Genomic DNA, 23,299 nt, shown 5'->3' with positions numbered 1-23,299 from the left:
CACGTATACACGCACCAATATAGTGCGTACACACAGAAACAGATCCCCCGTATTGCCTTTTAACAGACTGTTGGGGTATGTAAACGCATTCATCTACAAAGGCACCTTCACACACAGCAATGGATGAATGATTAATCTCCGTACAGCTGTGTCTGAATGTGGGGCTCGGTGTCCTTTCAGACCTCCTTTGAAAAGGAGACTCCCCCAGGTTTCAATTAGCTCTTAATCATAACGATGGTAGCCTCTGCCCAGCCCCTGCTGGATGAAGACCTCCCCAAACTGTGACGGTCACTGCCGGTGGGCTCATGCCTGTTCGTAAACAAATGTAATCCAGCTTAACACCGAGTACGAGGATGCTTTCGCAACCAATATTATCCATAATAAATGTTTTTGGGTTAGATCGCGAATTGTAAATGTTGTGGGTTTACTCTCGAACACACACCGGTGTGCTGTGCTAGCAACTAATTGGCATGTTTTGTTGACGTGACAATCCTTACTAATTGGCTGTGTCGGGTGGTGGCGGGTTTAACGACACATTTCTTTTTACGTGATCTGACCCAAAAAAACCTCATGGATAAATAGAATCTATATTGTATGTATCTGGCATATAACTTGTATGCACATGGTATCTACCTGGTATCCCAGATCTAGAGCAGCGTTCTTCACTAATTTTAAGGAAGGGTGGGGAGGGGGCACTTTCACCGATAAGGCATCAGTGGTGAGAGCCCCCATATATGTTTTCAAATGTTGTGTATTGTCAGGGGCTGCACGCAGAGGTCGCAAACGGGTTTTGATTCCTTACTCGTACCCGTACCCGGCCGTACCCGTACCCTACCCGTACCCGGCTGGGTACGGGTAGGGTACGGGTATCGGGTATCCGATTGCGACCTCTGGGATGAAGCCATGTTGCAGGCGCAGGTGGGTTGATTCTAGAAACTTGAATTGTGAGAAGAGACAAGACGTTGGGAAATGAGTGACAAACGGTTACTCACCAGTGACTCACGGCCCACTCGTACCCGTACCCGGCCGCACCAGGGTCGCAAACGGGTACCCGTACCCGGCCGGGTACGAGTAGCCGGGTATCGGGTAGGGTACGGGTATCGGGTACCCGGTTGCGACCTCTGGCTACACGTCAGGGGCCGCCATTGGGCCGTGGGCCTTGGAATTAAGAACGCTGCTCTAGAGGGACGTATTTAGCCAGGAAGCACAGTACTGTAATGGAAGCACAGTAATGGATTTCGCGAGAGCCAATTGCTTACCAGTCGGGTGTTAACCAACGAAACACGGGCACAGCTGACGGCAGGCAGCAGATGGGAGGTTGCCCTCCAAGCCCGCAAACCACCGTACAATCTGCCAGCCCACTCCTGCTGCAGCCTACTCCGAATAATCGACCCAGCGTGTATCACAGTTGCAGGTGTTAACGCAGTGCGCTGTGTGGCTAACTGCCTTGCTTACTGCAGAGCCAATCCTTACTGGGACTTCAGGAGAGAGAAAAAACCTCAGCAAACTACAGCGGCTTCAAAGCAACTTCTGCCGTCTTCTGCATGGACGCGGCCATATGGCTTCCAAGGCTTGGCTAAAAAAAATACTTGCGCTGGTTCCCATATTAAATCAAGGATATAGTATAAATTCTAGATTTGAAGCTTTTGTGACTGCAAGGATTCATATTCTTAGGTTTTTCGGTAAAGTCACGTAGGTAAAAAAATAAAAATTAATAAAAAAAAAAATGTTTTTCTTGATACAGCTGTTGGGCTGTGACGGTTCCACCTGAAGACGGAAGCTTGTGTTGCCTCCGAAACGTCGTGATTTTTTTTTATTTTTTTTTATTTTACTTTTATTAATTTTGATTTTTTTTTACCTACGTGACTTTACCGAAAAACCTAAGAATATATAGTATTAAACCACTATCTTGTGCCATCTAGCTGTCTCTCAAAGTCTCCCCCATACCTATCCACCCTTCTCACTGCACTGACCGTAGCAAACCGCCACGTCGTCCTACGTAGCACGTCCAATAATCTGCCTCATCGTACCCGGAACCAGGACCATCCTGGTTAAGCCGCGTTACTCCTCCGTAGCTGCACTGGCAGCCATCTGGAAATCCCTCCCACTGCACACACGCAGCAGCATCCAAGCGCCATCCACCTTCACGCAGCAGCTCAAGCTTCTCACTTGTTCAGGCCCTCATCTGTTGAGGCCTCCACCTGTTTCAGGCCTTCACCTGTTGAGGCCCCCGTCTGTTGAGGCCCTCATCTATTGAGGCCCTCACCTGTTCAGGCCCTGGTTTGTTCAAGCTCGCATATGTGGGAATTTTAAGCTCCGGCTTTTCGCCTCTGAATTCTCCATCGAACTATGCGTCCCATTCGCCAAATATACACGCAGTATAAATCGTGTCTTTTTTAAATATTATTTTGTGATGATTCTCTCTTGACTATTTGTATCAATAAATCACAGCACATTTGTCAATAACGCATTGGCGATGTCCCTTCACAGCACAGGTGTTATTGACGAATGTGTTCATTGCTATCTGTGCTGTTCACCATCGCCAACACAGCAGTAGCGTCATCAAATCTTTGTTTCATTGTAGTGAAGAGTCGATTCTTCTTTGCTCCATGTGTATTATCACTTTAATATTGTCTATTGAATGCCATGCCTCCTCGGTTGCTCTATGAGCAGAAATACAACACTAGCATATAATATAAGTTGTATAAATAATTAATCATTTTGATTTATTCAAACACACACAGACAATTTGTTGGATGCATTCCGAGCGTAAGAAACAGTTTAGATGATGAATCAACACGTGTGGTCGTGCCTGGCTTCCACTGTTTGCATCGACTTAGGGTTCCATCATACCTCCGGGGTTGATAAAATAGCTAACACTTTGTGGGAAGTCAAAACAGTGGTTGTCTTTCCGGGGAGACCGGCTTGCAACGTAACAATGTGGAATTTTCATCACTGACTCAGGATCTTCAAGAGAGATGTACAACTGCCCGATGCTCGTTCATCAGCATGGCAACTGAATTACAATGCGGACTCATTAGAGCTGTGTAAGTTCGTTTATAATCTTCATACCAAACAAAAATATACAGACCTTTGTTGTCAACTGCAGGGTTGGTGAAGGGTGGAAGGCCAGCAGCTGTCCAGACATCACTCGCCACTGACGCTAACCGTGGCAAGGAATCAAGCTCGTATTGCTGGCTTCAGAGCCCAATGTGCTAACCACTCCATCATTGCGTTCCTGGAAGGCTGTCCCATTCCATAATTCTATTACCATGGAAATAACCATGTACAGCCAGAGTATACAATATCCAATGAAGTGCTATGATGGACCACAAGACGGCAAGTTTTGACCTTTTTTTTTATTCACAAAGCTTTAAACTCGTGTAGGACAGCAACCGACACACAGCTGAGGTGTGTGGCTACAAAAGAAGAGCTGTTTCTCATTCGCAGCTCCAGCGGAAAATGTCACCACCACGATTGCGCATTTATCAACTGTTGTGCCACATGCGCCCTTGAAGGCACTGTCCATGGTCCTGACGCTGAGCAGCTGAACAGGACCATTGCAGGAGAGGTTCCAGCCAAACCCACTCACCATCCCACACCGCTCACCATCCCAAACCACTCACCATCCCAAACCACTCACCATCCCAAACCACTCACCATCCCAAACCACTCACCATCCCAAACCACTCACCATCCCACACCGCTCACCATCCCAAACCACTCACCATCCCAAACCGCTCACCATCCCAAACCACTCACCATCCCAAACCACTCACCATCCCAAACCACTCGCCATCCCAAACCACTCACCATCCCAAACCACTCGCCATCCCAAACCACTCACCATCCCAAACCACTCACCATCCCAAACCACTCGCCATCCCAAACCGCCAACCATCCCAAACCACTCACCATCCCAGACCACTCACCATCCCAGACCACACACTATCCCTAACCGCTCACCATCCCAAACCGCTCACCATCTAAAACCATTGTTGGGTGGCACTGTTTTTCGATGGCAGGGGAAGGAGAGGCTGAGACTGAGCTGGGAGGGCGGCGGGCGGAGGGGATGGTGAGGGGGGAGAATGACGTATGTGGTCGCAGCTGTGTCCTCGATATTCCTGTAAATGCGATTGCCATTCCCTTGTGGCCACGGGGCTGCATGGAACGATGTTGTAGCGTGTGCACAGAGAACATTAAATGCAGCCACAGAGATCCCTGGCTCAGCCCCGAGCGTGCGTGCGTGCGTGCGCCTTTGTGGACCCGGTGCCGATGTGCTGACGTTGACTGTAAAAATGCACTTACAAATCATTTTAGGCTGAGTGGACCCAGCGTAGGCTCGGGCCACCTTCGTATGCCAATAATGTGACGGGCATTGTGATGGGGTGTTTTGGTTGGTAGTGCACGCACGTATACACATGCGCGCGCCCCCGCACGCGCATGCATGCGCTCAGACATAAATCACACATCCGCACAATTATAGACGTACACGCGCAGTTATACACACTTCCATATTGTTCGACATACACAGCCAAATACATTCGAAGACGTGTTCATAAAAAGACATGCAGCTACGCACATGCATACACACACAAAGACAAAGATAGCCTTAGCAGACTGTTGGGGCAAGTGCTGTTAGCGAGCACCTATAAAGGCCGGGACGGCACATAAGGGTGGCCAGCACCACACCCAGACGTCTTTGTATCCCCAGTGGCGATGTTTACACACTGCACGAGGTACTCATTTGAGGCTGAGTCGACCTAGAGGAGGTCCGGGACCGATTTAGAGAATCGTCACTGGTGTTGGCCGTGAGCGGGAATGGAACTCGGGTTGCCTGGTTCGTGGCGCAGCGTGCTAACCGCTCCCCACACACACGTACACCCATAACTGCACACATCTCATCTCCCTATAATTGGCTTCAGAGCTCGTCAGCAGTGTGAGAGCCACGTTTTCAGGGAGTGGATGAGCCATTCTCCCCATTTTATTCCACAGCAGAGACATAGTTTATTTGCTCTGTGCAATGCTGACGACATTCATGGCTGCACCGGTAAAATTAATCACAATCCCTGAGGTTTGCTGTCTCAGTTGCTCATTTCAAGGCTCGTTATAAGTGGAACATGCCTCTTGCTCGCACTTCTCCTCCTCCTCCTAATCCTCCTCCCCCATTAGGGCTTTGATGACGTGGCTTTGGTGCATGCGTGCCTTATTTTGTTTCACATTAAATCGATTTCCTGACACACTTCGGTACGAAGACGGCAGTCATGGCATTGTTCTCGGTACGCAACGGACCGGCGCCCAGTTGAAATCTCGCTGAATTGTTTTTCAGCGAGTGTCCAGTGCAGAGGTCAGAGCACCCAACTCCCCGTCGGACGAGAAAATGTTCAAATGCCGGCCGTGGTTTAATTCGGGCAAGCGCACGCATCCTGTGGCGATAAAACTGTGTGGCAGTAACGGGGCTCGTCCTGTGTAGAAACAAGCCCTTGCCGCAATACAGCTTGATAGACTACACATAATATGTAATAATATATATACCCACGTGACTTTACCGAAAGAACCAAAGAGCATGGATTCCTGCAGTCACGGAAGCTTCAAATCTAGATTAGACTACACATTGTGCGGCTCTTCGTCAGCCCCTACAAAACCAGCTCCGTGCCATGGAGGTTGTTTGACCATACTTCACCACACTGCTCGAAGCTGAATGGTGATAGGGGGGCCCAGGACCAGTTGGACATATTTTTCCCCTATTATGTTATCCTTGGCAGAGAATAAAACTCATGCCCGTGGGTTCAGAGCGAAGTGCGCTAGCCACTGCTTAATCTGGTGAAAAGTATCTCAACAGATTTGTGGGGTGGAATCGACGGTGGTGACGCACGCTGGTTTGTGATCTGCGTCGTTTGGCTGGGGTTTTGTGGTTCATCAAGGGGCTCATAAAATCGACAATGGCAGTGGGATAAGGCACGGGTTGGGTCTGTAAAATGTATTGAGCAAACTAACCCACATGACCACCACAACCACCACCAACATCGCCACGACCACCGCCACCACCGCCTCTCAACCACCACCGTCTCTGCCACCACCCATCAACCAGTCTACAACATTCACCTTCCTTATACGTAAGAGCATGTACGTGCTGTGTTCGTGTTTTTTTATGTTGTGTTTTTCTGGTTTGGTTTGTGTGCGTTGTGTGTTTGTGTTATCGGTTATGTTGTGTGCTTTTGTATTATGTTTGCGTTGTGTATTTTGTGTTGTGTGTTCTGGTTTGCGTTGTGGATGTCTTATGATTGTTTTGCGTGATGTTGATTATGGTTTGTGTGTGTGTGGTTCATGCTGTGTGTTCACGCGTGTGGGTTGTGAGCGTGTGTTTTGGAACCCTCACTGTTCTCAGCCAGGTGGCACACAGCTCACGTTTCCACTGTAATGGCTGCGATGGCACAACTGAGCAACGGGGCCTCTGATCATAAAACCATATGTTCAAACCCGGGTCAGGGTCATGCCACACTTGTATTGAACAGGGGGTCAGTGACACGGGAACCATCTGACACTGCTGCACCGCTTCTTGGAGGAAACAATCGCTATACTGTGAGACAGCAGACAGGACCGGAGATAGAGACAAGCTATTAACGACAATGCGATAACTAAACTTACCTAAAATAAAAAAAAAATTTTACTAATATATACTGTGCCCTAGAATTGGTTATATTTTCTGCTAAAATTATCCTCAAATTATTCACATTTATTCGTGGACATTAAGAGGCGTCACACAGAAGCGGTGTAAATCCATCCCGTTGTCGGCGATTATCCGTGTGGTTAAGAGATAAGTGGCAGCTTCAAAATAAATATCTGGCAAGAATGCCCCTCCTACGTCATCGCTGAAAAGAGGCGTTTCTCCGCAGATAATACTTTTATAACCAAAACATCTCCCCTCTGGGCGAGATGGCGTTTCCCCATATCAGTAACAGCATCGCACCCTATCTACTCTCTCTTGTACCCACCGGTCTGATAACGGAAACGAGACTCGACGGCATCGCCACCCGGCGCCCGCGGCCACTCGCTTGCAGGGCCTCCATCTGTCGGGGTCATCAAACTCCGCACCCAGTGGGACTGCACGGATGCCGGGGCTGAGGACATGCAGAGGGACGCAGCTGTACCGAGATCCACGCCACAATGGCTCTCCCCCCCCCCCGCCCCAATAAGCCCTAGCGACGAACTGTAAAAATTATTTAGAAAAAATTAACCCGTAAAAACAAAGTTTTTCACTATAAATCCTTTATATGCGTGGCATCGGTTTTATTTTATTATTCACTTCTGTTTTTCTTGAGTAAGAGTTTCATTTTTATCACATTGGTATTTTAAATTAAATATGAAAAAAAAATGTTCCTAAAAAGTGGAAAATTTTGGAAAAAAATTTTCAGGAAAATAAATTGTCACGCACAACGAGTCTGTGTGCAAAATGTCAGCTCGATTGGATCACGGGAAGTGGGTTAAAAAACGACCGAAAGATTTGCACGGTCGTAAGCGCGCAAGCAAGCAAGCAAGTGAACTTAATATAAAGGATTTAAAAAGCCCTTCAGTTATCCAGGACACCCTCGCTGAGTCTCAAGGCTCTTTTTCAGCAGGGTGCTGCTGCATTATAAATTATCGTCAAACATCCAGAGTGAGGCCTTCATCCAACACTGGATTAATAAATGGGCTGGATGGCTACCTTGGTGCTAATCAGAGGTGCTGTTAGCAAGCTCCCACCGAGGTCAACACAAGCGCACGAGAGGTTTGGTGTGGCCGGAGCCAAGCTAGACTGCCCCAGGTACTCATTCCATGCGGTGTTCTCCGAGGGAAGGCCCAAGACTGGTTCTAGCCGTCACTCAGGAAGGCTGCGGGATTCGCAGGATATGTGTGCTAACCACTGCACCACCGCTCCCCAGCAGGAGCTTGTGTAAATGATGCATGGGAACTGAACACGGGCGAGTGTTGGGTGTCAGGGTGCTGCCCCCTGGTCATTGTTGGCGGCGAGCGGTGATGTAACCGCCGGTGGATTGTGTGGGCCACGGCCACTTGATTTACAAAAACACACCTCGTGTGTGTACATCCTCAAACATTTTACGTAATCTTGATTTGAAGCTTTCTTTCGTGACTGCAGCAATCCATACTCTTTGGTTCTTTCGGTAAAGTCACGTAGGTAGAAAAATAAAATAAAACAAAACATAATATATGCGCGGACGATACTCTTATGCGGCGACGGAAGCTCATTTCATGCTAATCTCTCTCCCTAATCTCTGTCTCTGCCTAATCGACCTCATTAACAACACAACTGACGTGCTTGCGTCCGGAGATGGAATTCCTTTCCAGCTCAGACCCCCGCCTGCTTGCCCTTCGCCAACATACATAACCTATTGTTGTAACATCTCTCTCGCTGGTTCAGCAGTTCCACTGCTGGATGATTTTTTATCCACCTGAGGACGACCGCTTGTGTCTGCGTTCGAAACGTCGTGATTTATACGTAATGTAAAGTTTCCCTTTATATTGCGTCGGCGTCCATGAAATTCGCATCAAACAATCGCCGATGAACCACAGGCAAACTGAAGGGCAGTCAGGCGGTGAGCCGCCGCTTCCGACAATCGCCCGAACTCTCCACGTATCGAGATGCCTTCAGCCGACCAATGAGTTTTGATACGTTCGGGGAAAAACACAGATCACGCGGACGAGCGGGCAACACTCCATCCAGCACGGAATGGACCGATGGCGCCAGTCCACACTTGGCCCTACCGCCTTCTCGTGGCGAGCAAGTGAACGCAGGGGCTTCTCCTTGACGTTCACTACTGACAGATAACGAGCACAGCGATGGACTGCCTCTAATGATTTATAAGGTTCCTTTTCCGAGGCGCTTTACAGCAATTATGCAATTGTATGATAATTGTATTTTTTACCCTTCTATCTGGCAACAAAACTGACACCTTTTTTTTTTTACAAGGAGTCATGTTTGTATAGACCACAATACCTGCAGCCATAATGCAAACAAAAAACATAACTCTCATAATATATGCACTGCCCTTTATTATCAGAGTTGTGTTTTTTGTTTGCATTATGGCTGCAGGTATTGTGGTCTATGCAAACATGACTCCTTGTAAAAAAAGGTGTCAGTTTTGTTGCCAGATAGAAGGGTAAAAAAACAATTATCATATCTTTTACTGGCAAGTGAGGTTCCAATGGTATACAATTGTACATAAGATGATAATGAAGTGAAATTATGAGGTTTATGACCATCCAAATGGTAATACTAATCGGAATTGTCTCCTCCCTGTCTCCTTTTTCACTTTGTCTCACAATTACACACCCCTACACATACACAACGATTCTCTGCATGCCTTATCTCTCTCTCCCTGCCTGCCCCCCCCCACTCCCCCTCTGTCTTTTTTCCTCCCACGTCCTCCTCCTCTGTCCCCCATTAAAGGCAGGCCAAAGTTCCACGCTCTCCTCCGCTCTCCGCTCTCCTTCGCTCTCCGCACGTCGCCATGCACACGCAGAACGGCCGCGGCGGCCCCCCTGTGATGCTGGGGGGCGAGCCGGCCCCCCAGCGCCCGGCGGCCGCCCCCCCTCCGACCGACATCGTTGCCTGCACGCTGGGGCCCCCCGACGGTTCCCGGGGTCCCCGCCGCGGCGTCTCCCCGAGCAAGCCTGGCGACGACCGCGGCTTCACGGAAATCTGCGGGAAGGAGCCCGACTCGACGAAGCAGCGGCGGCAGCGGCAGCAGCAGCAGCAGCAGCGGCAGGTGGATGGAGACCGATTGGCATTGCTTTCGTCATCTCCGGAGGAGCTGGCGTCCACAGGCCGGGCGATGAGCACCGGGCTCTTGTGCCGGCGCCAGGAGGTGGCATTGGGCGACAGCGATGCCGGCGCCGGCGGGGACAGCCTCGTCACGCTCACCATCCTTGACGGGGGCGGCGAGGACGCGGGAGAGGGCGGCGCGCGGGGCCGCCCCCCCGCGGATTGTCGGCGCCCGGAGGTTGGCGGCAGAGGGGGCGGTGGCGGCGGCAGCGTGGGGGAGGGCGGCAGCGCCGGCCTCCGCGACGCGACCACGGTGGAGCTGCCCTCTTCCAATTCGTCATCGTCAGCATCCTCCTCTTCTTCGTCGCGGAGAGTCGCTACCTCCGTTCCCGGAGGGGGCGACTTGGTGCGGCCGCCCCGGAGCGACCTTAGGGACGAAGATGTTTACGACGATGACGAAGGGCAGGAGGAGGAGGCGGAGGAGGAGGATGAGGCGGAGGATGAAGGCAAGAAGGAGTACGGAGAGGGGCAGCCGAACGGCGGGCGCGGGGACGGCGGCGAGAGCAGCCTCGAGGGCATGCGGAGGAAGATGCAGCGCAGCAAGTCGACGGGCGGCAGCTTCCTGGAGGGGCTGCTCGGATGTCTGCGGCCTGTGTGGAGCATCCTGGGCAAGGCCTACTCCACCGAGTACAAGCTCCAGCAGCAAGGTGATAGGCCATCCCTTACAAACCCCCCGAACTGATTGCGATCTAAAATGTGTAACCTCAACCATTAATCTCTAACCCTACGCTATAAAGCTAAACTTATACAACCTATTGCCAAACTAACCTCAACTGGTAAACTCCGACTATTTAACCCCGCCTCTCATTGGTTGGGGCTGTTTGGGTGCTTGGCTGTTAAATGGGCGAGCGGTTTAACCCCCGACTGTGACCCCCAGCAGTGACGCCACGATTTCCGTTCTCCAGGGTGAGCGGAGGGATCCCCCCCATCCCCTCGTTCCCCCACCAGCCCGTTACCTTCGCCCTGTTTGCCTCGGCCGGTCTCTCTCACCGCCATCACTCCTCCGCCCCTTTTTCCTCCCTGTTATTTTGACCGTCCCCCCCCCCGTGCCGGCGCGCGCAGACAAGTGGGAGGTGGCATTCGAGGAGATTGCAGAGCTGCAGTGGCTGGGCAGCGGCGCCCAGGGCGCCGTCTTCCTGGGCAAGTTCCGCGGCGAGGAGGTCGCCATCAAGAAGGTGCGCGAGCAGCGGGAGACGGACATCAAGCCGCTGCGCAAGCTGAAGCACCCCAACATCATCGCCTTCAAGTACGCCGGGGCTGCCCGTGACCCTCCCCCCTCTCCCGTACCCTCTGACCCATCGACTTTGTGCCCCGTACCCTCTGAACTCGAAATCTTCAACCCCATGCTCTCTGAACTCTCACCCTTTAATCCGATATCTGTTGACCTTTACACCGCATGTCCTCCGACCTTTTTGCCGTTCATCTCTTTGCACTTTGAACTCTCACCCTCAGAGCTCACACTCTTCAGCCCGGTGACCTCTAACCTCTCTCGCAATTCCGCCATGTTGCCCTCCGCTCCCCCTCCCTTCTCCCACAGGGGCGTGTGCACTCAAGCGCCGTGCTTCTGCATCATCATGGAGTACTGCGCGCAGGGCCAGCTGTTTGAGGTGCTGCGCGTGGGCCGCCTCGTGTCCCCGCGCCTCCTCGTCGACTGGACATGCGGGATTGCGAGCGGCATGCACTACCTGCACACCCACAAGATCGTCCACCGCGACCTCAAGTCGCCCAAGTGAGGATCGTAACAGCTGAGTGGGAGACGACGCGTCTCCCTGCCACGTATTGGCGGTATGCCGGTGGTACGCAGTGTAACAAATAAATAAACACGTACTCTTTAGGTCTTTCGGTAAAGTCACGTAGGTATAAAATAACATTTAGATAATCAAAAATAAATTAAATCACGACGTTTCGGAAGCAACACAATTTATTTTAGATTATTTTTATTTTATTTTATACCTACGTGACTTTACCGAAAGAAATAAAGAGTATGGAACATTGCAGTCACGAAAACTTAAGATCTAAATAAATACATAATTCGGATAAAAAAAATGTTGTCTGCGATTCGCAACCCTGGTCAGAAGATCTTGCAGGATGCGTCAAGATCGTTTCTCGAAGCGGTCGGAAGACGAACGTTTATACGAGCAGTTGAACATGAAGCTTTGCACAAGTGTGTTGCCGTATCGCAGCCCCCAGCCTGGTGACGATTGGCTGTTCCAAAGGCAGATTTTACTTCTCGTGCCCTAGACTTGGTAGGACGGTTCCTCGATTCCACGGACCCAAATCATCGGTCAATATTGAGCTTTTGTAGCAAGTCCCAGTACACAGAATAAACCTTGACGACAGGGTCAATTGATTTTAGACTTGTATGAGGACCGGTGTGTTATGCTGCACCGGTGTACCACCGATACGTCCATATGTCCCTTCACATAAAACAAATTAATACTTTAAACTCATCTCATCAGCCACGCGGCCACTGGCCACTGGTTCAAGTGACTTTTGGTGTCTGAATCTGGAGTCGGGAGCTCAAGTTGGAAGAATGATCTAGATGCGGCGTGGCAAACAGCACTTGCCCCAAAAGTCGTTATGGGAGGTTTTGTAGATATGTGCATGCATAGGTGTGCATGAACATTTGGAGTATGTGCATCATGAGTGTCAGAATATATCTGAATCAATGAATTGATTGATAAAATATGCATAGTGTGTGCGTTCGTTTGCGTGTCTGTGTGTATGCACTCAGGGAGCGGTGGTGCAGTGGTTTGCGCATTACGCTGCAAACCTCGCATCTGAGTTCCATTTCCAGCCATGGCGACATCCAAACTGGTCTCGGGCTTCCCCTAGGTCGACTCAGCCTTAAATAAGGACCTGGTGCAGTGTATAAAAAACATCAGCACAGGTATCGCAAAGGCGGCCGGGCGTGGTCCTGGTACCACTCCGGTCTTAATAGGTGCTCGCAAACAGCACTTGCCCCGACAGTCCGTTAAAAAGGTCTACGCGGGGGAATCTATGCCCTCTCTTTGGCGTTGCTGCCGCGTTGCTACATCGACCTCGCACGTCGTGCCGCTTGCCCTCCCCTTGCGCGCCAGCGTGCTGGTGACCCAAGACGACAAGGTGAAGATCTCCGACTTCGGGACGTCCAAGGAGATGAGCGATAAAAGCACCAAGATGTCGTTTGCCGGCACGGTGGCGTGGATGGCGCCGGAGGTGATCCGCAACGAGCCCGTCTCCGAGAAGGTGGACATCTGGTGGGTCCCCCCCGTGGTCAGAGTGCACGTAGTCCCGCAAGGGGTGCCCCGGTGGTGAGGTGTTAACTACCTCGCCTGGTATACAGGAGGTCGTGGATTCGATCCCGACCTGGACGCCTGCTGTGTATTTGGAGTTTGCGTGTCTCTCTCTCTCCCCGTGGTGAGGTGTTAACTACCTCGCCTGGTATACAGGAGGTCGTGGATTCGATCCCGACCCGGACGCCTGCTGTGTATTTGGAGTTTGCGTGTCTCTCTCTCTCCCCGTGGTGAGATGTTAACTACCTCGCCTGGTATACAGGAGGTCGTGGGTTCGATCCCGACCCTGACGCCTGCTGTATATTTGGAGTCTGCGTGTCTCTCTCTCTTCATCATCACAGTGGCTAGGAGATGTTAACTACCTCGCCTGGTATACAGGAGATCGTGGGTTCGATCACCAACCCTGACGCCTGCTGTATATTTGGAGTCTGCGTGTCTCTCTCTCTTCATCATCACAGTGGCTATGAGATGTTCACTACCTCGCCTGGGTATACAGGAGGTCGTGGGTTCGATCCTGACCCTGGCGCCTGCTGTGTATTTGAAGTTTAAGTGTCTCTCTCCCTTTGGTCGTGTGGATTTTTCTCTGGGTCCTCTGGTTTACCCTCCACATTTAGAATCAACACGCGTTTAGAGTATTTGGCTGCTATAAATTTCCACATGACGATAAGCCACTTCGTCGAGGTATCATTTGTGAGCAGGTCGCTTCTGAAAAAGAGCTACATAGCTCAGTGGGCCTTACCTGGTAAAAAAAAACAATTTTATCTTGACTTAAAGCTTTCGTGACCGCAGGAATTAATATTCTTTGGGTCTTTCGATAAAGTGAAATAGATAGGTTCAAAGAAAATAACAAAAAATACAATTAAAATAAGTTTATTTTTAGTTTCAGCAAATCGGAAGGTCGCAAATTCAAATCCCGTTGGGAAACGGTCCAACCCAGCGCTTAGTTGTCGACTTTTACAGGTTCGATATGAGTCCCACTTTGAGGGAAGTCAACAGCAGTTGTGATGATCTCTGTCACAGAAATGTGGAATGGACACCGCTGAGCGTGGGGATGTCGACTGCCACCGTACGCGCGTTTTTATTTTTAAATCCTTTATATTAAGTTCACTTGCTTGCTTGCTTGCGCGCTTACGACCGTGCAAATCTTTCGGTCGTTTTTTAACCCACTTCCCGTGATCCAATCGAGCTGACATTTTGCACACAGACGCGTTGTGCGTGACAATTTATTTTTCGTGTAAAATTTTTCCTAAAATTTTCAACATTTTAGGACAATTTTTTTTATATTTAATTACCAATTGCTTAATGGTGGCAGGCAATCATCTGACCCATAGGTGGCAGCCATCTCAAGCCAGAGGACGAGAGGACTCTAGCCGCCACGCATATAAAGGATTTATAGTGAAAAACTTTGTTTTTACGGGTTAATTTTTTTTTAGTTTCAGCAAATCGGAAGGTCTCAAATTCAAATCCCGTTGGGAAACGGTCCAACCCAGCGCTTAGTCGTCGACTTTTACAGGTTCGATATGAGTCCCACTTTGAGGAATGTCAACAGCAGTTGTGATGATCTCTGTCACAGAAATGTGGAATGGACACCGCTGAGCGTGGGGATGTCGACTGCCACCGTATGCGCGTTTTTAAAATATTTTTATTCATCGCTCAGCTCTAACTTCAGCTTAACGTTTTATAACGCCGCGTCCTCGCCGTGCAGGTCGTTCGGCGTGGTGCTGTGGGAGCTGCTCACCGGGGAGGTTCCCTACCGTGACGTGGACTCGTCAGCCATCATCTGGGGCGTGGGCAGCAACAGCCTCCACCTGCCAGTCCCCGCCTCCTGCCCCGACGGCTTCTCTCTGCTGCTGCAGCAGTGCTGGTAAGAGGCGGTGGTGGTGGTGGTGGTTTTAAACATGCAATGTAATTCCCACCCCCTACAGTGTGCAGGTAGTCCCCGACTTACGATGGAGATGCGTTACGACGACCCCATCGTCGTAAGTCGAAAACATCGTAAGTCGAAGATGGCCTCGCCTAGCCTAGCCAGGAGTTTTAAAGAACGGTGATAATTTAGCAAAACAGAGCAATTTACAGTCGCGTACTGTATAAACTATATACTGTATGTATGTATTAATTACAATACTGTATTACACAGTAAAATGTAAAGTAAAAAAAACAAGGTAAATTCTTAGCCTACCTATATGAACTGCAATTTCATAGAAAGTTTTTTCAGCAAACATTCCTATCTGCTATAATTTTTTTTAACATGCATTGAACACCGAGACAGCTGGTGAGAGTGAGAGGCATCACCACACAAGGCGGGAGATGCGTACAGAACATCCCGGCAGCGTCCCAACGTACAGCATCGTACCTCGTACGCTGCTGCGTTTGCCTGCCGCGCGAAATGTAAAATATTTAACAATTTTGTCGTATCGCTATCGCCATCGTAAGATCGAAATATCGTAAGTCGGGGACTACCGGTATATATACGGCTCCGTTGCGTAAGGGCGGTTCTCCGTGACTGTTAACTCCTGGACTTGGGAGTTGTGCGACGTGTTTTGTTCAATAAAAATAAAATAAAAATGCGTGAAATTACTATCAGCAATGATTTATCCACGACTGGATGAAAGCCTCCCCCAGCATGCCCGTCATATGTCGCTGTCCTGGGATGCAGCAACCCGTTTGGCGCCTGCACGCGTCCGAAATTCGTCATTCCACCCACCTTGCCGAACCTTCCCGAACCGCCCGGCGACCGCCGAGTGTGAGGTTTTTGAGCTTCGCTCTGTGGGAGGGGGGGGGTCCCTCCCTCCTGATCCCCACCTGTAAATGCGCGCACGATCGTCCTTTCTCCCACCCCCTGCCCCCTCCGTGTGTACATTTATGTTTGTGTGCGTCCTACGCGGACAGGAACAGCAAACCGCGGAACCGGCCGTCGTTCCGGCAGATCCTGTTACACCTGGACATCGCAGCGGCGGACGTCCTCGCCACGCCGCACGAGACGTACTTCCAGTCGCAGGTGCGGGCACAGCAGGGAGTGCGCGGCACGCGTGCCCACAGCGGCCAGCATGCAAAGACAAAGATCCCCCGTGTAGCCTTAACATACTGTTGGGGCAAGTGCTGTTAGCGAGCACCTATGAAGGCCGGCACGGGACATGACAGGGTAGGTGGCCAGCACCACGCCCGGCCGCCTTTGTCTCCCCAGTGGCGGCGATGTTTACGCACCGCATCAGTCACTCACTTGAGGCTGAGTCGACCTAGGGAGGCCCAGGACCGGTTAAGATAATGGTCACTGCTGTCAGCCGTAGAACGGGAATCGAACTTGGGTTGCCGGGTTCGTAGCGCTGTGCGCTGACCGCCACACTTCCGCTCCCCACACTCGCGAGAGCACCCTACACGTGCACCCACACTGCAGTTTGTGTACCCACGAGGGTTGGGAATCGCCGCTCTACGGCACGGCGCCCTGCACCACGCCCGCCCCCAGCCATGCCCGTGTCACCGCGCTGCGTGCCGCAGCAGTGACGTTGCCGCAGCAGTGACGTTGCCGCAGCAGTGACGTTGACGCAGCAGTGACGTTGCCGCAGCAGTGACGTTGACGCAGCAGTGACGTTGCCGCAGCAGTGACGTTGACGCAGCAGTGACGTTGACGCAGCAGTGACGTTGCCGCAGCAGTGACGTTGACGCGTGCGCGGGCGCAGGCGGAGTGGCGGGAGGAGGTGCGCGCACACTTTGAGAAGATCAAGAGCGAGGGCACCTGCATCCAGCGTCTCGACGACGAGCTCATCCGACGCCGGCGCCACGAGCTCCGGTCCGCTCCCCTCCCTCCCCTCCCTCTTCCCTATCTTCCCCCCCACTCCACTCCCTCCGTCCCGTTTTCATCCACGTACACGTGCAGTCCTTTTTGTCAATCTACTGCTGGACGAGTGCGTCTCTACACAGTGCAGTCCCTGGGGAGTTGTTTGACCATACTTCACTACGCTGGTCAATGGGGATCGGTGAAGGTGGGGAGCATCGCGCAGTAAAGCAATGGATGTTTCCACAGTGCCCTCTGCTCACGATGTAGCCCACGGCAGCACCCTATAACCCCTGCTATGCACAGCGGTCGCCCAATCCAAGCACGACCCATGCTCAACCCTGCTTAGGTTCTCACGAGATTTGGAGCATTCCGATTAGCACGGTTGGCTACGTACGGTGTGAAAGAAGTTCATCGTCCATACATGCAGACATTTGCTAATTTGGTTTCTTGTTTACCCACCCTCTCGTTTGTCCTGCACGTTCTCTCCATCCCTTCATCGATGTCTCCCCACTCGCCGCCACCCCTGACCCCGCCACGTGATCCAACCGCCTTGCTGTCGCTGCTGTTGCTGCTGCTGCTGCTGATGCAGGCACGCCCTGGACATCCGCGAGCACTACGAGCGCAAGCTGGAGCGAGCCAACAACCTCTACCTGGAGCTCAGCGCTGTCATGGTGCAGCTCGAGGCCTGGGAAAAGGACCTACTCAGGTGGGCATGAGCATATTGGAACACCTGCACACCTGCGTGCCTGTAGCAGTTGTGGGTGGAGAGCAGTGGCGCAGTGGTTAGCGCGTTGCGAAACGAACCTGACGACCCGAGATCTTTTCGCGCTCATGGCCAACACCAGTGATGATAATCTGAATCGGTCCTGGGCCTCCTCTAGGTCGACTCAGCCTCAAATAGGTACCTGGTGCGGTGTGTAAACATCGCCATTGGGGAGACAAAGGCGGCCGGGCGTGGTGCTGGCCACCCATCCCCTCGTGTGCCGTTCCGGACTTCATAGGTGCTCGCTAACAGTACTTGCCCCAAAAGTCTGTTAAGGCTATAGGGGGGATCTTGGTTTGTTTGTGAATACTTGTGTGCGTCCACGTGCTGATATTTACAGAGTGCCTTGCTGGCCAAACCACCCATTCATGTCCTGAGCCAATCTTTATGAGTGCTCACTTAACTCCACTTACTCCCAAAAGTCTCTATAACTGGGCGATGTAAAAGTATGTATGTGCGTGACGCAGGCGTGAACAGGACCTGGAGAGGAAGTACCCCGGCGTTTACAAGCGGCTCCCGGCTCGTCCGGCCCTCCGGCCCTCGGCCGTTGAGCGTCTCATCAAGAAAAAACCCTCGACCCACAAACCCTCGTCGCACGGACGCAGGTGGGGTCACGCGGGGCGTGACAGCAGGTGGGCGAGCCAGGCAGCGCACCATCACCTGCGTGCGCGCGTACGGGGGCCGCGACAGATGCGCGCGGGCTGTGACGCGTAGCACTCCCGCCCTCCTGCGTCGACAGACCCGACTTGCTGCGCTCGGAGGGAATTCCCGGCAGCATGGAATCAAGCCCCGTGCCGTCTCGCGCGCCGCCCGCGCCCCCCGTCGCGTCCGCCGTGCCCCACAAGCCGCAGCTGTCCACGCCGCCTGGCAAGGGCCGCTACCGGGGCCGCGCACGCCACCGCCGCACCAACAGCCGGGGCAGCCACGGCGACTTCTCCTGGCTGGTGGCGCTGCCTCGGCCCGACGCCGACAGCGCGGCGAACGGGACGCCCGCCCGGCACCGTCGAGACGACGGTGCCAATCTCGCGGAGGACGGCGCGCGTGGTGCCCCCGCGCCGCCGCGGCCTTGCGCCGACCCCGACCTCGTCGGCGCGGCCAGGATCGGCGCGGCCAGGATCGACGATGACGGCGCCCCGCGGCCGGACGGCGACCCGCGGCGAGCGGAGGCCGGCGGTGGCGGCGGGAGCGACGCCGCAGCGGGCCACGGCGTTGGTTCGGCGAGCCAGCCGCCGCGAGTTTCCGGAGCGGCGGCAATGCTGCCCGGTCGCGGTAGCAGGGCGGACGCGCCTCATGACGTCACCGCAGCAAGTGTAGCGGGGAAGCATCTGAGGCTGCAACAGCGCACGAGCGCCGACGCGGTGAGGGCTCGGGGTGCAGCGCTCGGGCATCGGCGTGGGAATGGCGGTCGCTTTGCCGAGGCTGATTCTTTTTGTTGGGTTTTGTCCGGCGGTTGACGCGCGTGCCTGTGTGTACCTGTGTGTGTGTGTGGGTGTCACGCTAATGCGACGTCGTGTTCCATGGCTGTCGTGGGCAGGCCCAACCGGATTCGTCCGAGGAGGAGGAAGGGGAGGTGGACAGCGAAATCGACTTCCCACGCAGGCAGAGGTGGGAGCCATGCACCTCAGTGGCCATGCTGCATTACGGCCACGAATGGTTAATTTCCAGCAGTCTTGAAGGCAGTGGTTAAGAATCGGGCTGCAGTGCATGGAAAAACAAAGATGAAAGATTGCCCATTTAGTTGCACGGATTTTATTTCACCCACAATGCTTTACACCCTGAGCTGCACTCACACCTCAGGATGAGTTACCGACAACATTACCAAGTCTTCCCTCCCCCCATCTCCCATCCCACCACCAACAGGCCACACCGGTGCGTCAGCGGCTTCCAGTCATACTCCACGTTCAGCTCCGAGAACCTGTCGGCGTCGGACGACCTGGAGGAGGGCAACACCAGCGACCAGTCGGAGCCGCCCCCGCCCACTCATGCCCCGGTGCCCCAGCCGGCCCGACCCTTGACCCCGCCGCGGGGAGCGGGTGGTGGCACGGGGGCCACCGAGGATGGGCGCGATCGTCGGCGGCGCGACGACGAAGACGACGAAGATGAGTTTGACGACGAGGAGGAGGATGGCAGCGGGCGAGGGCTTGCGTCCAAGTCCCCCGAGGTCCCCATAGAGATCTCGACTCAGTCGGACGGGCTGTCCGACAAGGAGACGGCCGTGCGGCGCGTCAAGACGCAGATCTCGCTGGGCAAGCTGGCGCGCGACGAGATTATGCACCCGCCGGTGCCCAGCCCCGTGCAGGTGCGCGCACGGCCGTGGCACGGGGTTTATGGATAGGGGATGCGGCACGGGGGTTCGTGGAAGCGTTGCATGTGGCCGCAGCCATGCTTGGACCACCTTTAAGTCAACTTAGCCTCAGCCCCCTGCCAGCCTTGATAGGCGTTCGTCAGCACCGCTCGCGCCGATAATTTTGGATGACGCGGCGTTCCATGTGTGCCGCGTGTGGTCGTGCAGAGCGCGTTGGCCTTCCGTGACTCGGGCTCAGACACCTCGGAGGGCGAGGCCTCCGACTCCACCGTGGCCACAGCCAGGGCTCGCGTCTTCAGTTGGTGACCCCTTGACTCCCAGCCACCGAGGTGGACGTCACGCCCCCGGGACCTCACATCAGCATGGCTCAACATCGGCGCACAGCCTCGCCTCCCACGCAAAGCGACGCCGACTCCCGAACTTTGTGTTCAAACTTACATTTTTTTCAAGCACTCGCTCAAACATTCCCACCGATTCTCGCCCAAACCTCATTCCCCTTCAACCGCTTACAACGCAACCCAAAAGCTGCCCGGCGTTGCTCCCTGTATTGTGGTTTTACAAAATCAACATCACCTTCACCCACGCACTGCTCACCACCACCAACCATTTCTCACCACCCATCCCCATACACGGTTGGACGGGGCCAATTTGCAACTGGAAATTATCCCGGTAAACTTATCATCGCATTTGGCAACGTCATTAGGAATCATCAGCTCAGCAAGTCGTCAGCAGCACGGTGTTTTCGCACTTGAGGATACCTTCCTTTGTCGTCCCCACGCTCGCATCGCTGCAGACCACATTGCACGCCATCAAGATGACGTAGCTCTGCTTCTTGGTCGTTGACAATTTGCTGCCCCACAGGTTTTGCAATTTACGTAATCTGATTTTCGGAGCAGCAGCGTCTAGACTAAAAACTCCTCAAGGGAGCAACGCAGTGATGTCCGTATCACGTGTGCAGGTGGTTCACCTACACCGGGGCCCACAGCTCTGAGGGGTCCATGCCACGGGCTACGAAGATGGACGAGGGAAATGGTCAGCCCCTCCCATTTCATTCAGCGCACCAGGGTCCATGCCAACCACGCTACACCGCTGGGGGCCATCCGCCCCATCTTAATTGTACACTCTGCCTATGCACGAGCGTTTCCTTTACTGCTTCAACATGTCCATGGGCTGTATTATCAAGCCAGCTCAGTCTCCGCCACTTGTGTGTGTCCTGTTTAACAAATTGGCAGCACAACGCCAGCAAGTTCACTGTTTGTCCTGAAGCACTCGGTGAAAATTTCCCGTGCGCACCAATTTGCACTGAGTGGCTCCGTTTGACGATTCCAGGAGTGAAGTGCAGAGTGAATTTTTACGATGATGTAACATGTGTGCAGGGGAAGGGAAGTCGATCAAGACGCCGGCCCTCATTTGCTAGGCTGCGACAGCGAGTACGCATCACAGTTTAGTGACGCGGACACTCATTCCTATTTATTTGTTATGGTCCGAGGAAATGTATCCAAACGCGAACTGTAGGACATGCGAAACAAATGTCTCATAGTTGTAAAAACGTAACACAGGTTGTGTGTTCCGGGTTTATTTAACACAAATCTGAAATTTTCGCTAATGAAGAAAAAATATTTTAAATTAAATTTAAAGCTTTCGTGACTGCAGGTATTCATCTTCTTGGTTCTTTCGGTAAAGTCGCATATTATTTCCCTTCTACGTGACTTTACCGAAATAACCAAGAAGATTTTAAATTCATGTGAATGAACTTAATGTTTTTTTTTGTCGCCGATATATATTTGTTTTTGAGTGAGGCCACGTAGTAGGTTTAGGCAAAAGTTATTATCATTAACCCTCAGCCACCCGACAACATTGCCACGTTTACAAAACGATTCAATTCAGCAGTGAAAATTCTGAAGCCAAACGTCGAAATCTTGTCGGGTGTTGCCGGGTTCATGACAAGAATCTTGCCCACAAAACTACCACCACGTGTAGCCTAATGCAAAAACAAATGTGGCTGCCGTAAGAGATGTTTATTTTTCTGGCCATGTTTTTCCGTCGTGTGGAACACTACGGAGCTGTGCTCGAACCACCCCGCAAGCTCCACCGCTTGCGCGCACACTCTCATCATGGCTTTGTCATCTGCACCCAGGTGACAAAGATCACAGGACGTCCGCTGATGCGAGCGCCAGTTGTTTGCTTCGCGGGTGCCAGTGAGTTCGATAGCCACGGGCGCGGCGTGGACGATCGAGGGAGCGTGAAAAGTTGGAGCGTGACGCTGCCTCCATAAACTGAGCGTGGCTCTCACATTGGCCCGTGGTGTTTTCGGGAGACTGGACACCGGTAAACAAAAATATTACACACTCGCGCGTCCGTATAAATTGATCAACAAACACTTGGGGGGGGGTAATTCTCGTGTTGGCGGAAACACATTTTTGCGTCACATTTTGGTTGGGAGAAAAATTGGCAAATGTGCAGGAAAATTGTGATTTTCTTTTTCTTCAAGTGGGGCAAAGATACGAGACTGCGTCCTCTGCAGAGGACATTGCAGCAAGATCTATTGTACTGTCCTATCCCCCCCACCCCCCCAACGACTGCTCGCAGCCTTTCCTAACCCTCACGGTGATGTACGGTCAAATAACATCTCAAGATCTGCACGGCGTAATAAGGCCCTAATCCAGCAGTGTATTTGCACAAGGGCTTTAAGTGTACATCGGTAGAATATGCCCGTTTTAACACGTAGGCTTTCGCGACCAATTTTATCCATCATAGAGGCCAATGTTAGATGTCCATTGTAATGTATATGACGACATTAACCCCCCTCTAGTCTTTGCACCTGATTAGCTTACAGTGACGACATCACATGTATCCCTCTATGTAAGACCGAAACAGGAGGAATTCTCCACAATTCTGGCTGTCACATGATGAGGCTGCTTGGAATTACCGGCAAAACATTGCAGTCGAATTGAAAAATGCTGTGGGTTTACTCTCCAACACACCGGTGTGCTGAACTAGTAACTGGTTGGCATATTTTGTTTGCATGCCAAACCTTGCTAATTGGCTGTGTCGGGTGGTGGCGGGTTTAACGACACATTTATAATTATCCAATCTAACCCCAAAAAAAAGCCTTGTGTAGAATATGCCCTTCCCGCTGGCACGCACGTGCCAAACCCCACGTGTTCATTTGGAAATCTATTTTCAATTGGCAAGTACTGCATGTGTAAATTATGAGTCCAGGTTGAAGTTCGTGACAGCTTCGGGAGTTACTGTCCATTCCGCCATAAAACGGGCGTCGAATGCAAGTTGCTCGCAATACGGTCCGTTGTTTGGTTCGGGCAGCTGCAGTCACACTGCAGGTCACCTTTAACTTCCC

The 23,299-nt window shown here is 52.4% G+C and overlaps 1 protein-coding gene across 1 annotated transcript in view; it reads left to right on the top strand.

Annotated features, from left to right (window-relative positions):
• Window positions 1–20,834, top strand: part of LOC144730768 (mitogen-activated protein kinase kinase kinase 13-like) — a 35,969-nt gene extending 15,135 nt beyond the window's left edge. The window contains exons 2-14 of the mRNA XM_078611551.1: window positions 9,449–10,470; window positions 10,886–11,069; window positions 11,361–11,552; window positions 12,904–13,062; window positions 14,804–14,962; window positions 15,988–16,096; window positions 16,776–16,885; window positions 17,463–17,579; window positions 18,104–18,268; window positions 18,376–18,994; window positions 19,171–19,241; window positions 19,497–19,935; window positions 20,149–20,834. Coding sequence (XP_078467677.1) covers window positions 9,510–10,470; window positions 10,886–11,069; window positions 11,361–11,552; window positions 12,904–13,062; window positions 14,804–14,962; window positions 15,988–16,096; window positions 16,776–16,885; window positions 17,463–17,579; window positions 18,104–18,268; window positions 18,376–18,994; window positions 19,171–19,241; window positions 19,497–19,935; window positions 20,149–20,247 — 3,384 coding nt within the window. The 5' untranslated portion in view covers window positions 9,449–9,509 and the 3' untranslated portion in view covers window positions 20,248–20,834. The remainder of the gene's footprint in view (window positions 1–9,448; window positions 10,471–10,885; window positions 11,070–11,360; window positions 11,553–12,903; window positions 13,063–14,803; window positions 14,963–15,987; window positions 16,097–16,775; window positions 16,886–17,462; window positions 17,580–18,103; window positions 18,269–18,375; window positions 18,995–19,170; window positions 19,242–19,496; window positions 19,936–20,148) is intronic.
• The last annotated feature ends 2,465 nt before the right edge of the window (window positions 20,835–23,299 follow it).

This window comes from Lampetra planeri, chromosome 1 (genome assembly GCF_965212315.1).
Source record: "Lampetra planeri chromosome 1, kcLamPlan1.2.h2, whole genome shotgun sequence".
In the NCBI taxonomy this organism is placed as follows: domain Eukaryota; kingdom Metazoa; phylum Chordata; class Hyperoartia; order Petromyzontiformes; family Petromyzontidae; genus Lampetra; species Lampetra planeri.
This window is presented reverse-complemented; position numbering and strand designations above follow the sequence as displayed.